Here is a 17,545-nt window from a genome sequence, read left to right on the forward strand (position 1 = left end):
ACATTATTTTAAATCAACCACTTATAATGTCTCCCTAGACATCCATGCAGTTGGTTATAGAACCTCAAAAGACTACATTTCCCATTTACCAGTTGAATGCAGCTGTATGTGAGCTGGGAGACTGGATTCAAATCCTGACTTCCCCTGGCAAATTACCTAAGGTGCTGCAATTTTTTTATACCTGAAATATGGGGTACAGACACTTACCTTGCAGGGCTGCTGTGCAGTTCTCATGACAATGCAGGCAAAACATTGCCCATGTTACATGTGCATTACATGGTGACCATTATTCATGATTAAAATCTCTCTTAAGCCAGATCATGTCTATCTATGGTCCCGTGACTGGAAAGCACGAGAATGAGATGTGGTTCATACTTAATGAAGCCCTTATAATTGTGAGTGAAGATGGCTTTTGCTCCACAATTTCCCCCAAATGGTGAAGTGACCCTCATCCAGACTGTAAGAGCCACTCCTAGGACTTCATAGCTGTCACGTGTAGTGTAGCTTCTTACATTCTAAAGGAACACTGAACTCCTTCACTTGTACTTGACTACAGGGATGGCTCACTTGTTGAGTTAGGTGTTTCCTCAGGAGTGCATTTATCCCTCAGTTTGTCCACGTATTAGTTGAATTTTGAGTCTCTGTTCCTAGAGGGTGGTAGCATATATACCAACTATCTTTCTACAGTCACACAGAGGAATTTAAGAGCTGTGTCTTCTTTAACCTTTATATACATCTATAATGACATACATTTTTACATAAATGTTATTATCTTCATGAAAATACACCCCAAAGATGAAAGGTGCATCCCCAAACACTCCACATTCTTTACGCTTTACAACTTGGAAATATAAACTGAGGGAGGAAAATCAGATGATCTTAGAATTCATCTCCTAGTCACTCACCTGGCTGCTTCAATTTGATCTTCAACTTCAAATGTTCCCAGTCTTCTGTTGACTGCGTGCATGATCTTATCTCCTTGGTAACCACTTCCTCTGCCATCAAAGCTAGCTACGATAATGTTTTCTGTGCTTGCAAGGTAAGTAGCCCAGTTGAGTCTGAAGATAGCGTCTGCTTTTTGACTACACGGGCCTGCATATCTGTGAAAAATCCCAAATTGTTAGCCTTTGTGGTTTTTCTGAATCAAATGAGGAGTGCTTATATTTCTACTCCCTGTGGACAATAAGCATGCATCTTTCCAGATCATGAGCCTGAAATTGTGCCAGCCACCAGGGTGCCCACAATGGTCCCTCTAAAACTTGGCAACATGACTATAATGGCTGTGTGTTTCCTTCAAAGATGCCCATCAGTATTATCTTTGAAGACTGGTATCAAACACAGACTTCACAGACCAACATTTTCTAAGTCGTATGTTTCTTGGAAATCAAAGAAATAAAGACTTAACACTTGGGACAGGGAAGTTGTGTTAGGAAAAATTAATGAGAATGACAATAAATGCAGCTTTGAATATATCCTTCCTCCCTGGCTTACCAACACTCCTCGACTACAAATGTATTTCCTAGGCTGGAACTTCCTTAAGGACCACTTTGGTGTATAATATGCACTGTTTTCCCTGCAACCCCAGATGGGGTTGCACACTAAGGCCACAAATGTGCGCGAGTCATTGTGGAATGGGCCAAAGTATGAAAGAATGCTACTCCTTAAAACTTCAAAGGAGGAAGAAGTAGACTGTATTGAAAAACGGGCATGTTGTCGTTCAGCATTCTTATTAACGTGTTTAACTCCCACTCCCAAACAGCTGGATGCACACTTTCCATTACCCTCTCATTTCCATTTGTTAATCAAGACAAGCTCCCGATAGCTCCTTGCATCACATTTAAATATGTCATCTTTGCACGATCTACGAGACTCCTGGACCCAGACCTTCTCCTATACCTCTCCCTCCAAGCCCATTTCTCCTACTGATCTGTTCACTGTCCCCTCCACTACATGCCTTTTCTCTTCCTAGTGAAAGAAGTCAAAAGAACTTTGATTTTAAACAAACATCATAGTACTTTAATTTTAAACTAAATATTGTAACATTCTAACTTTAAAGAGACAAATGCTCTCATGCATTTCTTGGGTGAGCAAACATTTTTTAACAACATGTGAAATGATATTAGATTCAATGATATTAGATATGGTAGAGTAATAGCTTCCCTTAATATTAGTTATGTGTCAAGTTACCTAACCCACTAAGATTAAACAACATTATTTTAAGAAATAGAAAGCAAAGATTTAGACATGTTAGGATGGGAAGAGGAAAATAACTGAAAAAAACAGGCAGTAAATTTACCCTGTTTTTTAAAACTTTCCTTATAAAAGAGAGGTCTAATCATTCCTTAGTAGGTAGTCAAAGAAGATAAAAATATCACTCTTTTCTAAAGGATCTGTTTTCAGTAGGGGGGCTGAAACCTAAAGCAAACCAGTGTCACTGTAGTCAAAGTAATAAGGCTTACTGAAAATCAAACAGCATCTCTTGAAGTTTAAAATACCTTTTTTCTCTTTCTTTGAGCTTTTTTTTGTTTACATGGAACTGTAAATACAGTGCAACAGGCTGTGTTGGATATTAACGTCCCTCCCTTCTCCCTCCCCATACAATGGGCGCAATAGAACTCCTCATATAGGTTTGCAAACCACCTGGTGTGCAGCAGGTCCCCAGCACATTTGTTGGTTTGTTTTTGTTTTGTTTTTAATAAAGGAAATGAGACAAGCTAGGACAGGAAGAGTGGCATTGTGGCATCATATGTGAGTTCAGGGCAATTTTAGAAGGACTAAAGTAAAATATATTCCCAGTAATTATCAAAAATATTTTACAAAGATGCCATATTTAGAATTTGCATGAGTTTACACTTACTGCTCAAAGATTTGTGTTTCAGAACTTTCTCTAACACCTGAAGACGTTTGGATTATAATGAATAATTTCCTGTATCACATTGTCTCTTCACCAAAGATGCGAGTGGAAAAGACCAGGCAGTGATATGTTAGAAACTAATGGAAAAGAAACCTGATGTCCTAGTGAATCAAAGGCCACCATTCAAGATGTTTGGGGAAACTTGGGGGTAAAGAAATTGTTAATACTATTAATACCTATCTCTTACATGTTAAAATGGGCAAGAGGTAAGGATAAAACTGGGACCTGAAAATTCTTTGAAATTCTCTTGTAGTTCAGAGAAACAGATCAAAACAAAATTATGACAGAAGGGTGTCTACTCTCTCCATCAGAAAGATGGTAGAAAACAAAAGATTTGGGGTTGTGATTGCAAAATGGGAGAAGGAAACAGTAAAACTGCTTTACAATGATTCAGGAAGAGAGGAAGGATTTTTTTTTTTTTTAACATTTTTTAAACGTTAATTTTCTGTAAACTGCCCTTGGGTAAAAACATGTACAGTGGTTAACTTCCAAATTGTTCCTTCCTCTTAAATACTTACACGTCTATTAGGAGAGGATATTTCTTGGATGTATCAAAATGAGGAGGCAAAATCATCTGATACCAAAATTCTAAACAAACAGAAAGATTAATTAGTAAATTAAGAATAATTATTAGCACATGATCTAGCTCTCTTATCCCTGTCAGTGATAAATCATAGCTAGTAGTCAACAATTTGTTAAATTAGAATCGAGAAAGAAAATGAACTGCTTGGATTCAGCATGTTTTTAAGATATAAAAATATTCTCTTTCAGGTTAGGATACTAGTTAAGATTAAAGCCACAAAGTCCTTTCTAATGTATCTATTAAATACATTGGTGCCTTGTAAAATAAAAGTGCATCTTAGAATTGCTAATGTTTTGTTTTTATGATTCTGTTCTTTGGCATCTGATCTACTTATCTAGTTTGTTTATGGCTTATGTTCTAAGCTTTCCTCCAAAATGTTTTCCTCTTCTTGAATTTCCTTGAAGATGTTTAGGATTTTTAGTTGGCCCCAACTTTATTTTAAAATTCTGATTTAATAACATTTTTGTAATTCTTATTGCCATCCCAGACCGCAAAGCTGAGTTCCCATTTTCAGCTCTGTGTTTCACAGAACGAAATCAGGTTTACACGGCGCAGACTGTTGTGAACGTTCTGTATGGTCTGCAGATCTGTTTTATTCTCTGTGCTTGATTTAGCATCAGTTTAATAAAATTTGCCTTAAGTAATGAATTGGTTTCCTTTGCTCCCAAATTCAAGATGATGAGTTAGACTAATAAATGTTAAAGACACACACACAGAGACAGAGACAGAGACAGAGACAGAGAGATGTTTCATATTTTAATCAGATTATTTCCAGCTTCAGTAGATTTAGCTTGAAGGGGAAAAAATCCATATCTCTAGAGCTGCTTCTTTCTTTCTTTCTTTCTTTCTTTCTTTCTTTCTTTCTTTCTTTCTTTCTTTCTTTCTTTCTTTCTTTTACAGTTATTTCAGTTGATGTAAAAAGAAAGGTTTAGGACTAAACTCTTCATATAAATAGATTTCTCTTTAATTTGTCTTTTGCTGATTATTTTATGCCTTCTAAATTTAAGTCTTTATTATTTTTCCATAGAATGTCAAGCTATGTGTTGACCATATTGTTTTCAGTAAGTATGCCAAGCCCACCATTTCATCTCTCCTTTGTTTGAATGGGTACTAGTTGATTAGAAGTGTTTTAGCTCCATCATTCTGAAGATGGAGTGTTTTCTTTTGGGGGGGGTTCTTTGAAGTCACCAGTCCCACCTCCTTCTGCCCCTCCTCCAAGACCTCAACCCCCACTTCCCCCCAGCCCTCCTTTCCTGGAGTTTGAATGTACAACCACCTCCCAGATGAGGTGGTTGTGGAAGGTGGTTCTGGAAGATCCAACCTCCCCAGCAGGTTGTCCATCCAATCCTATGGCTTCTCTGAGTCAAAAACTTTCAGGGTCCCCCACTTTTTGTCAAGTCTCCAGTATGCAGTGCCTTCTGCACCAACAGTCGAGGTGGCTCTCCAGAACTCTAAATTCTTGCCCACCATGCCTGATTCAGGGGCCAGCAACACTGGCATCACCTAGGGGCTAATTCCAAACCCTGAACCCTGGGCTCACCCCTCCTTGCTGGATCACAGAGCCACATTAGCAAGGTTCCGGGTGATTCTATGCACATTTCATTTTTGAGTAGCCCCATGCTGAGGAGTTCTTCAGAAGCACCCTCTGTTTTCTGGTGCTTTTCCTGCCATTTAATCTTGGATGAATCTTTTCTATTGAATCTTTTTGAATATTTTCTATTATTACCCTATATATTTTTTAAAATGTGAAATAAATCAGTCCTGGTGGATTCCCCCATCCCCCACGAGTAATTAGCTCTTAATGGAAAAAAACGAGCAACCAAATAAAAACGACCCGACTGCATTTCCTGCTCAAAGACCTCTCCCCACCCCCCACCCCCCCATTCTTAGTGGTTTCTGCACATCATCCAGGCTCCCGGCATGGGGACTAGGCTAACTGTGGCAGGGAGAAGGTTAGAAAAATCCAAGATTTCTCTTCCGAGTCTGAAGTTTCAGCATTTTACAGCCAACCCTAATTTTTTTTATAGTCATCTCAGATATATTTTTTACTTCTTTGGGTTAAAGGCAAAATATATCAGGATATCATTAAATTAAATGGGCAATTAATACTTTATAGAACAGATTTCCTAACAAAATGAAGCTGGGGTATGGGGTAGCAATACTGGGTTTTTTCCAAAGGCTTCCTCTTAACAGAATTAAATTTCACATAGAAGGTTGCTGTATTTGAAAACAAAACAAAAAGTAAAACCAGCAGTTCTCGTGACAGACTATTTCATAAACAAAATAAACTTGGGTTAGATTTACATATAATATAAAATGTGTATTTTCAGATCAAGTTGTCACGTTTGGAGAGATTTTTATTGGTGTTTCCGTGAGCAGTTCTGTTCTGAAAGAAATTCAACTTACTTGTTTCATTCAAAATAATGAAGTCCAGTTTTTTTGAGGGCATCTGGACCTCCTGCAGCATTTTATCCAAAGCTGAATTGTCTTCCAGGACCCTCAGTTCTAAATAAATATTCGAGACAACAGTCATTCATTACAATGTGAAGAATATGGATTGTGCAAGGCTGTAATAAGTGGCAATTCACTGATGGACTATGCATTCTTTTTTTAAAATAATTTTTAAAGTTTATTTAGTTATTATTGAGAGAGAGAGAGAGAGAGAGCACAAACTGGGGATAGGCAGAGAGATATGGAGACAGAATCAAAAGCAGGCTCCAGGCTGTGAGCTGTCAGCACAGAGCCCCACATGGGGCTCAAACCCACAGACCTTGAGATCATGACCTTAGCGGAAGTCAGGCACTTAACCTACTGAGCCACTCAGACCCTCCAAGGGACTATGCATTCTTTAGATTAGAAACCTTGAGTTCAAACCATGGTTCAAACACTCTAAAGCCAAAAAAAATCCCACTATGCTAAGTACATGTTGGTCCTATTCACACACACTTTTCTAATGAGCAAACGAAAGGTGAAATCTTAGAAAGTACCTTCATCGTTGCTACTTCGGTGTAGAGTATAGAGGGGCAGACCAGGGCCTGTTAACATAATCAGGGAAAAATGTTTTAGGTGAGATTTTTTTTAAGAAAAGGAGATAGCATAGTTTTCAAAAACGGCATTTGTTACCATTTAACTTTGATATCATTTTGATACCACTTAGCTTTGATAGAATAACTATCATAGTGGTATAAGGGGCTTACTAAGTGGTAGCTGGTTTTTTCTTTGAAATAAGTGCAATTTGATTGTAATAAGTATTACCGGAAAGGCACGAGGATCAGGAGAATGAAGCAGAAAATGAACCTCTGGCCCTACTGGGTACCTTGGGCATGTTGCTTTCAATTTCCTCATCTGTGAACTAAACCAGCAGACCCCTGACAGCTGCTATCTTTCCTTCCCCACCCTAAGTCCACAGTCCTGCGATGACCACGCCCACTCTCAGGCCCCGCCCCCTCAGGGTGGAGCTCTGGAACCAGCCCCCCCCCCCCCCCAGGGGCAGATTCTCCACCCCCCCGCCCCCCCCCCCCCTACGGAATCCCGAGCCAGGGGGCACATCTGCACAGTGCCTGACTTGGATAAGCTATTCCTTTCTGGCATGCAAAAGTGTTTTTCTCACATGAACATATCTTCACTATTTATCCCAACTGTAGTAGTTGCAGACTAGAAGGTAATGTATAAAAAAGCTATTTGGTGAGCTATTTAATTTTCATGCATTTAGATAATATTAATGTTTTACTGGTGATCAGAACCACAGTGATGGCATTATACAGACCTGGGTTTGAACCCTGGCTTACCTGCTGTGCGACTTAGGACAACATATCTATGCTTCGATCTCTTTACATACAAAATGAGGGCAATATCTACTTTATAGAGTTTTCTTAGGAATCAAACAAGACCACAAATATAAAACTTCTAGCACAGTTCCCAGTATGAAATGCATGCCCAAGAAGTGGTGACTAAAAACAGTCACAGAAACTAAAATGTAATAATAAACTGTGCTGGTAAAGAAAGATTCAGTTAGCTGGTTTGGAGGTCTCTTTTCGGTGAGGGGACGATTCTTTCCAGAGTATCCAGACTCTTTCATTTTGAGAAGTAACCTAGCATAGTGCTTATCCGAGTGCTTGGGAGGTGGAGACCTGGGCTTGGATCCTGTTGTTCTGCCGGTGCCACCTCTTATTAGCTGTGCCACCTGTGGAAGTCCTGCTGTTGCCCGTCCTTGCCAAGTTTCTTCATTTATCATAAAGAAAATGAAAATAAAACAGCAACAGAAGATGGAACAGTGAGCAGGTTGGGTGACAGGCACTACCCGCATATATTTTCTCATTTAGAGGGGCAAGTGAATAAAATAATAAAAAATCGACACTAAAAAAACCTACAACAAAAAATCTAATATATATCTATCTCTGTCTGTCTGTCTGTCTAAAACAATGAACTACCTCTATTATACATAGGCTCCACTGTGTGTGTGTACTTGTGTGTGTGTTCAAAAGCAAGCCATGCAAGTCTCTTGGCCAGAAGGGGAGGAAAGGTGGTTAACTCACCACTTAGAGCTTGAAGAGAAGGGGACTTCAGTGATTTCAAGAGCACCTCAGATTCAAGAGAAGAAAACTGAGCAGGGCAGCAAGAATGTTTCCCAGATGGGACAGAGAAAGGGACAAATGGGCAGACTGAGCCAGGAGGGTGGTGAATGATGTCCGAAGGGAAGAGGGAACGTCAGCTGGCGAGTGGAAGGCTGGAAAAACGTGCAGCCTAAGGGAATGTTAGGAACCGCTTTGGGTAGACAGACAGACATGGTGATGCTGTCTTCCCTCCCCATGTCCATTCACACTTACCTGAACATCTAAGTTGATAGTACTTTGCCTCTTTACTAAATGATACAGAATAGTACTGACACCTCTCTGGTTTCAGCTCACAACTCAGGCATGCCACTTTCGTGTAGTCATTAAGTTGGATTCTGTGAACCAATGGTGGAAATTAAGTGCTTGATGAAAGAAGAAATGAAAAGATGGAATTGAATAATGCCATATTCTGGTTTCAAAGCTATCAGAATGTCAAAGCAATGCTCAAAAACTTCTTTTTAGTGTGAGATAGATACATGAATTAATTTGTAATAACCTCAAACCTCCTACTGTTTGGAAATAACATAAAGCATCTAATAAACCCATTCTCTTTTGGTGACATGTGGAGGTTTGATTTATAAAGGAACCAAAGCTCTTCTAGAACAGAAACTAGAACTTACAATTCTGGTTAAGACAAGGAAAAAAAAAAAAAACAACAACAACAACAACCCAGAAATTGTTCTTCAGCTAAAAAGACTCAAGTCAACAACTTGGTGGAGCTCTTACTTATAAAGATTTCTTCCTCCTGGCATTCCTTTATATTCATTACTAATGTAGTATCTGGGAAGAAAACAAATGAGATGTATATTAATTATGTTTTTAAAGAAAGTCAAGCACACTTTGTTTAACTCAACACCAAGCATTAGTTCTGACCCTTCTTGTATCATTCTTCCCTGCTCCCTCTCCCCCAGAGGCCATTTTCCCCCATTATCTCTAAACAGGAGATTGTAAACAGACTAAAATATCTGAATGCAGGAATTGCTCCCTTCATTAAAGTGACAAGTAAAAACTCAAAACAAAAAAAAAAAAAAAAAGAAAGAAAAAAAAGTCTCTTATAAGAAAAATGTGACTGGACAAGTAGCCTGAAGTTGAGAGCCCATGTGTACATAGTTTTTCCCATATTTTCTGTTCTAGAACACAAACTACTATCTTCCTGAGGGCCGCAGAGCCACTTCTAAAGAGGACCTTCAAAGACTGCTTTGGGCAGGGGCAAAAATCCTCCATGGTGACACCCGATAACGGATTATAAAAGTGCCTTAGATTCTAATGAAAAATAACACTCCTCACTTCATGCCACAATTCGTGCATGGTAGCTGACAGCCTCTGCAAAGCTTTCCGTTTTCCCAAAAGCGAGGCCGAAACATGGACAGATATAAAATAGCCTTTGCAAGCCTTCCAGAATTCGGTGACAGTTAACATTTCACGAAACGCCCCTGATTCTGGTTCAGTGTTCTAAGACGTTTAAGAAAAAGAGGCTACAGCTCTTCTCATGTAAAGCAGGTAAGAGCAAGAGGCAGAGTTGGTGGCAGGGTATCAAATCTGCTAAGCACATGTGAAAATCATTAAGGCTTCCGTATGTTAAAAAGAAAAAAGGACTGAACACATTCCAAATAGACTAGTCTTTATTTGCAGGAGATCTTCCCCTATTTCTGGGCAGAGAGGGTGTGATTACAACAACTATATTTACACCCATCCGATCGATTATTAGAATACTCACAGGTAATCAGTGGTAAGAGCTTCTATCCCGATGACTTCCCAAGCTCCTTTTGTAATAAATGTGCAATCCTAACGGAATTTTTTAAAAAGAGGTTTATGAAACTCTCTCGCCAAAGTTAAGTGGAGGGTTAAATCATTTAGAGCAACGGTTCAGGTGATCTTAGGCCTTTTTGGGTGTCCCCATCCCATCCCATTGTACTCTAGATACTGCTTTGGAATTTGAATTAATCAGATTATTAGTACACCTTGATCGACTTTACCAAATGATTCCCACATCAAGTTAGTTGCATTAAAAAAAGAGATCAACCTGAAGTAAATTACGTAGGAATACTCACTTTCTTATCTATTTGGAAACGGCAAATGTGTTTGTAGCCATCTTCGTTGCTGATGATCTTGTAGAAGTTCTTCCCGTCAGAGGTAAAATGAGGTTCTGCAGGCCTAAACTAGAATAAAATAGAAACAAAAAACACATTAGAGCACATTAGTCTCATCTCAGCACCAACTTTAATTTTTGAAAGTCCTCTCAACATCTCTGCCCAAAACCCATGCTTCATTTACTTGCCAAATGAAACCACAGTGTCTCAAAAGAAAATTCTCCTTCTAGAAAATGCAGACAAAAAGATCTCTCTCAGGGAATTTTTTGTGCACAGTAAATGAGAGAAAGCACATAAAGAGGCTTACACAGGACACTCAACACAGAGCAGTGGTATTGTTATCTTTGGACATCTCTCTGTGGATGATAACTCAAGGACTTCTGGCTACAAATGGGCAAAAATCAGTTCAGTTTTATGAGGTAAATTTTCTCAATGTCACAGGTGTGCTTTCTTGAAACACACTATTGTTATTATCGTAACTGGAAGTTTGTACCTCTTAATCCCCTTCACCTATTTCACCCATCTCCCCACACCCCGTCCCTTCCCACAACCATGAGTTGATTGCTTTCTGTTTTGTTTGTTGGTTTGAAACAGACTATTATCTTTACTGTTTCAGATAAGAAGTGGTTTGTAATTTGAGGGATTTATTCCCTCTTTTTAAAATACATGTTTCCTTTTGAAAGCCAGGAAGTCTTTAACCATTTCTGGACTGGGCCCTAAGGAATGTCTGTCGTATATTTCACATGGAAACATTTTTATAGTTACCATTTTTATGGTAAGTCTTTTCATTTTGCTAAATAGGATCAACAATTTACCAAAAAAGTAGTTGTATGGAAATATAGTATAAAATTTCCATTTTTCACAGTTCGATAAAAGATAGTTCTCAGAACATAATGTAGTTTAAGCAGAAGAGTATCTATCCCAGCCTGAAAGGAATATGTCGCCTTACGACTACATTTGAGAGCAGGTAGGAGATGGTCTTTTAAAATTGTTGGTTCACTTTACCCTAGATGTTTCCTCTTTCATCAGCTCCCATTTTGGGAAGGAAGAAAAATGCTTCCCTCTTCTATTTAGTGATTCAAAGTGGATTCATTTATGGAGCAAGCTGAGGCGTGCAATACACTTGGTGTTCTCATTACAGAGCTCTGAAACACATTCCCCTCTCTAGACCTGTGTTCACAGCCTTATCTTTTTAATACATTTCCCTGTTTCCCCTGGATGGAGTTGTGCCTAGTAGAAATGTGTGAAAAGTGGCATCTGTCTGGTTAAATACAGAGAGGAAAAAACATATTTTTTTCAAAGAGTCGTGAGGAAGTGTAGCGTGTCTCTTGCCATGGAGGAAACCACTTTTCATGTTGGCAAACCTCTCCCCTCTGCCCAATCAATGCCTGAAGAAAAGGGACGTGCGAATGCTATCGGAACTCCGAGCCCAGCTGGAAGGGGTCCTGTTCCTGGACCAGGGGCCTCCCCTCTATGCCCCGAGAGATATGAGTGAAATCTTTACACATTTTGTTCCTTTGTTTCTGTCTTAAAGGAGACTTAACAGAAGTGGTCGTAAAAATTAGGTGAGATTTGTTCATCGTCTTTCTATGAGGTGCCGCAATGGCTGCACTTCCTTTGTTAACTTGTTTCCTTCCATGGTCTGGTGGCAACGCGGCTGGTGATTCCGCCCAAGGCGGAGTGCAGCAGGAGCGAGAAGCGTGACAAGTCCCTGCGGGTCACCGTGCTTTCTTGGATGAAACTCTGCATCTGGGGCCTAGGAAAGCGTGAAGCCACACAAGTACTGTTTCCTCCAGAGGGAGGTACACAGCAGTGTGGTGTGTTTGCCGCTGCGTTGCTACTGGATATAGTCCCATCTCCTTACACATTAGTGTAGGCTGTGGATGGAAGCCATGTTTTCTGCCTCCAAAGCACAGGACTTTGAAGATGAGGTCAATGAGCATATTTGGCATCCTAGAGGCTTTTCAGCATAGGTTTGCTTTTTACTTTCCAGGACCTACAGTTTGCCTCGAGTATGTCTTCTGTTTTGTCTGCTATTAAGTTTTAACTTGTCCTTTTACTTCTTCCAGCTGAGCATGTTCTATATTCTGTATAAAAAGATATCTCTGCAGGGGGCATTTAAGTATTTTGAGAAATAGGTCAAGTAATATTTCTGTTAATAGCAAATAACATAGGGCCCTCATTTGGTATATTTACTTTTTTTTTTTTTTTTTTTTTTTGAGAAAGAAAGAGAAAGAGCACGTGAGTGCAAGTGGGGGAGGGGCAGAGGAAGAAGAAGAGAGAGAATCTCAATCAGTCTCCATGGCCAGCGTGCAATCCATTGTGGGGCTCCATCCCACGACCATGAGATCATGACCTGAGCCAAAACCAGGAGTTGGATGCCTAACCTCCTGAGGCACCCAGGCACCCCGGTATATCTACATATTAAATAGCTCTGCGTATCTGATCCATACAAAAAAACAAAACAAAACAACATGACTCTTAACCACTTACTCTTCCAACCCAGCCAGTGGTACTCATTTCAATGTGTTCTTGTGCCTAGGGAGAGAAAAATACAGGGACAGTGTTCCAGAGAGAAGTAAGCAATGCATTCTAATTCTTTAGCTGCAATTCATGGTAATACAAATGAAATTGTACTTAAAACAGTTGAAAACTGTCTCCATTTATATATTTGTATTTATGTTAGGACTGTTGCATTAGAACATTTACCTCTCTTGCCTAGGGCTCTGTCTCCATATGTGGCCCTGGAAGGTCCACCAGCATTTTCAATTCAACAGGTGCAGAACAGAAGATGATGTCATTTATCTTGCCTCCATCCCCACCGGCTTGTTCCTACACCTTCATTCTTCTGCCTAGTGCCACCACTCACCCAAGCCAGAGATGTGGGAGTCACTCTAGATGCCTCCACTACTCACAGCCACCTCCTCAGCCCGTCTCCTGGTTCTTTGACTCCTCTCTTCCTTCTCCACGGTTACTGCCTTAGCTCGGGTTCTTGTCTGATTTCCCCTGGTTTGTTGTCGTGACCTCCTGGCTGAGACCCTGCGGCTCTTTTCTTCTTCCAGTCTGCCCTCCACCCTGCTCAACCCCTGGCTGAACTCACTTGGCAACAGATGGTTCTATCTCATGATCCTCTTCTATTTAACACCTAATAGCGCCCCATGTCTTACTAGTCAGTCCAAACTCCTGGGAATGGTGCCTGAGACTCAGTCTACCCCCACCCTCAGTTCTCATCATTGTGCCTCAACCCAACCCCTGGTCCTCTGGGAGCCCCAGACCCTGCACGCTCCAAGCCATTCACTGGATGCCTTTGCACAGCCTCTGCTCACAGGGTCCTTGTGCCCTTATCTGCCCAGGCTGCTTTAGTTCTTCCTTGTCATCTCCCATCCCCTGTCCCCAGTTGAGTGGATCGCCTTCTTCTGCCCTACATTACCTCTGTACCTTGCTTATACCCTTTTAGGTCACAATATCTTGATAGTAGGATGATATGTTTTACAGGAAACAAAAAGCTTGAGATTTTTTTAGTTTGAATTCTGGCTGTCATGTGACCGAAGCAAGCTCCTTAACCTCACTGAACCTCTGACTCCACTGTGAGTCTTCAAGAAATGGTTTCTACTATTATTCATTATCATAATGGTAATCCCTACTAAAACATCAACATTTTGGGGACAGCATGTTGTCTAATTTGTTGTTGTTGTTTTTGTTTTGTTTTGTTTTGAATCCAGAGCTGTGCACAGAACTTGGGACACATTAGGTATTCAATGTTTGCTGTATAAATGAACAAAATGAGCACATCAAGATACAGGGTGCCCAAGCTTTCTGAGGCGAGAATCTTCACTGTGTCCAACCAGGATGGGAACAGGGAGGGGAGGTGTGTAAGCACAGAGCCTATTACCAGGAAACGGCTTGTCGAGGTGTGCTTGACATATTCCAGCAAACCTTCCCTGGGTTTTGTCCCTCTTGAGGCTGCTGGTCCCCAAAGGGGCTTTAATTCTGATTCACCAGCTTGGCCAAACCTTGAAGTTTCTTGTGGAAACCCCCCCAACGCCCCAAGCACTTCAGATTTGAATTAACACTTGCCTTTGTCTTAATGTTACCACCCTTTCAGCCGGGTAGGTATCTATGTATGTTCTAAAGCTGTTTACTGCTTAATGATAGTCACAGTATGGTAGCAGATTTGTGGCCTTTTGAATCTTGTTTTCTTTCACACATACTCAGCCAGTCATTTGCCACTGCCCATATTTTCTCTATGGAAACACACTTCATGGCCCTTGCAGCCACTGGCCCTCTTGAGCTTTTTGAATTTTGACATCAAATTCTGTCTTCTGGGTTTCCAATTACCATCTCCTCCCCGAGTGATAATATCCATAACTAAAACAGTATGACTAGTGAGTAAAGGTGAAACGGAAGTACCACCAGATATCAGATTCTCTAAAAGTTAGTCAAAACTTACCCACTGCCTCAGGATCTGACAGTCAGAAAGAATAGAAACTCAGAGTTTATTTCCTGATTCCCAATCACTCACTTTGCCTGTTTTCATACTGTCCTTGGCTCACATGTAGCTTTAGAAGCAGAACATCCCCATTAAACCTTACCGCTGAGGAAATCCATTTGCCGGTGGAGTTATTATAGTCACGTATATCCATGACTGAATAGTTCTGAATCCTTCGGAGCCATTGCAAAGAAATTCTTTCTTCGTTTGCCCACGTTACATCACACAAATAGTAATCCCTGGAAGGAAGAAAGGAAGGAAAAAATGGAGGGGTGGAGGGAGGAAGGGAGGAAGGAAGGGAGAAAGGGAGCAAGGGAGGAAGGGAGGGAGGGAGGGAGGGAGGGAGTGAGGAAGGAAGGAAGTAAGGGAGGGAGGGAGGAAGGGAGGGAGGGAGGGAGGAAGGAAGGAAGGGAGGGGAGAGAGAATAACTATTTCCAGACCTTGGTACAGACAGACATTTTACTCACTGAAATCAATCTTAATAGGCATATAATTTTAAATCGTTGTTGAAAGCATTTAATAACACAATATTTTACTTTTTCTGAAAGCTTAAAGTGTAATTTAGTTTTGAATGGAAATTAAAATATATCTGACAGGAAAAACAGTAGCTAACATCAAGTAGTGGCTTGGCAAACGTGACTCACACCACAGCTCGGGATTTTTCAAGTCCTCAGCTTGGCCTTTGGTGGTGCCAGGAAGTCAAGGGTGACATTTTCCCATCTCTTTTCTGCTGTCTTGAGAGAAAATTACAGGGAGGCCAGAGACACTGGCTGAGATTCGAATATTTTCTGGTAATTTGACGTGCTTCTCTAGAAAATTCTTGCTTTTAGGGTGAAATTACAACTGACCTTTTTCTCAACTTCATTTTCAAAGGGGAAAAAATTGACCCACATCTCTACAAACTTTGAAAATCAAATAATTATACCGTAAAAAATCTTTTCTCAAGACTCAAAACATGAACTTGTGGAAAAAAAAATAAGGAACCTTAACATAAAATGTATACAACTGGAGATATCTCCAGCATTGTGTCTTCCTCCAACACATACCTTTAAGCAGTTTTGGAACTACCTTTTGATTTGTAGTGAGATGCATAGAATTCACAATTTAATTTTCTGCTAGCCTCCCTAAATATTTGCTCCGGATCATTTATATTTTATGTTATTTACTCTTCCTAGCCCCCAGTGTGATTTTGAACAATGATTCTTTAAAAAATTTTTTTTTTCAACATTTATTTATTTTTGGGACAGAGAGAGACAGAGCATGAAAGGGGGAGGGGCAGAGAGAGAGGGAGACACAGAATCGGAAACCGGCTCCAGGCCCTGAGCCATCAGCCCAGAGCCCGACGCGGGGCTCGAACTCACGGACCGCGAGATCGTGACCTGGCTGAAGTCGGACGCTTAACCGACTGCGCCACCCAGGCGCCCCATGAACAATGATTCTTAAATCACTCCTTTCCGCTGTCTGATCAAAGCCTTATCCCCTTTTCAGAAAAATTCCCAAAGAATTTTTTCCTCCCCTCTCTTCCCCTCTGGCCCATGGCCATATCCTCTTCCTCACCCTGAACGCGCTAAAATGCTCCTTTGCTCTTCCCTTCCCAGGTTGTGACCACCCCCTCCTTGCATCTTTTTGCTCTCCTTACTTGACTGCAAGCTCTCTGAAGCAGGACCACCGCTGTCTTGTTCACAGGGTGTCCCCAGGCCCTAGCAGAATACCTGGCACAAGACAGACAGTCACCGAAATTCTTGGAAGGCAGCACTGAAGGGAAAAATCCCATCCTATTCTTTGTGGCTTAAATAGCTCTGTCCTTCCTCAGAATTCACAGACCGTGTCCTACCTATCTCCACTCCCCTCATGGACACTAAGGCAAACAACCACTGTTTATTGACCACTTAGGATGGATCACCACTTCACTATCCCCCTTTTATTGCTGGGGACACTTCCTGTGTTAATGTCCCTAGGGGTACCTCCTCATTGTCTCCGCTGCTGGTGGCAGGTACTGAAAGATCACACCCCTTCACCCAGCAGCAAAGCACCACCTTCCCACATATAGGGACTCCTCTCCATTTCAGCCCTTTCTTTTGCTTATTAAGAACCGGTACACCATCAGTCTGCATGGCTGGTGTCTCATGAACACCCTATGAGCTAGGTCCTAGCTGCCCTCTTGGTTCAACCTGCCCTTCAGTCTGAAACCACTGCAGTGCTCTGACTTCCTTAGGTCTTCTTCAAATATCCACTAGGCTTTCTTAGAAACCCTCTTTTTCTACACTGATATAACCAGTCTTAAAGTGCTTACCACTAACGACTGCCAGGCTGCAGGGTGTGAGAGTGTGAGCCCCTCTTTGCACGCACAGGAGCAAGGGAGCCTCACTGGATCCAACTCTTCTGCCCTGTGCCCAGTCCTCAGGCATTAAATGAGAACATGGTAAGGCAAATAAATCTTCCCGGGCATAAGGAATAAATACTTACAGAGGAGACTGCAATAATGAAATGCAAGGGAGAAAGGAACACTTTTTGAAATTAACTTTCTAGACCAGGGGTCTGAAGGTTTTCTTAGTGTAGAGCCAGACAGTAGATCTTTTAAGCTTTGCAGCCCACACGTGCTCTGTCACAACTACTTATCTCTGCCTTTGCGGCACCAAAGCAGCTACAGACAATACACAAACAAACGACTGTAGCTGTGTTCCAGTGAAATGCTGAGATTTGAAGTTCATATAATTTTCACACATCATGACGTATTATTCTTCTCGTGATTTTCCTCCCCAATTACTCAAATTGTAAATTCCTTCCCAATCACTCAAAATTGTAAAAACCTTTCTTACTTGCAGATCATACAAAAACGGGCATGGGGCTGGATTT

General features: G+C 41.0%; 1 protein-coding gene across 2 annotated transcripts in view; it reads right to left on the bottom strand.

The window, feature by feature from the left end:
* The window catches only part of DPP4 (dipeptidyl peptidase 4), a 109,910-nt gene that overhangs the window by 16,959 nt on the left and 75,406 nt on the right, over positions 1–17,545 (bottom strand). For both annotated transcript variants that reach the window (XM_045480008.1, XM_045480007.1), the window contains 10 exons: positions 14,793–14,928; positions 12,694–12,738; positions 10,162–10,269; positions 9,828–9,895; positions 8,837–8,890; positions 8,324–8,445; positions 6,485–6,532; positions 5,904–6,002; positions 3,433–3,502; positions 906–1,100 (listed from right to left, as the gene is read on the bottom strand). In XM_045480008.1, coding sequence (XP_045335964.1) covers positions 906–1,100; positions 3,433–3,502; positions 5,904–6,002; positions 6,485–6,532; positions 8,324–8,445; positions 8,837–8,890; positions 9,828–9,895; positions 10,162–10,269; positions 12,694–12,738; positions 14,793–14,928 — 945 coding nt within the window. The remainder of the gene's footprint in view (positions 1–905; positions 1,101–3,432; positions 3,503–5,903; positions 6,003–6,484; positions 6,533–8,323; positions 8,446–8,836; positions 8,891–9,827; positions 9,896–10,161; positions 10,270–12,693; positions 12,739–14,792; positions 14,929–17,545) is intronic.

The sequence above is a fragment of the Leopardus geoffroyi genome, chromosome C1 (assembly GCF_018350155.1).
Source record: "Leopardus geoffroyi isolate Oge1 chromosome C1, O.geoffroyi_Oge1_pat1.0, whole genome shotgun sequence".
Lineage (NCBI taxonomy): Eukaryota > Metazoa > Chordata > Mammalia > Carnivora > Felidae > Leopardus > Leopardus geoffroyi.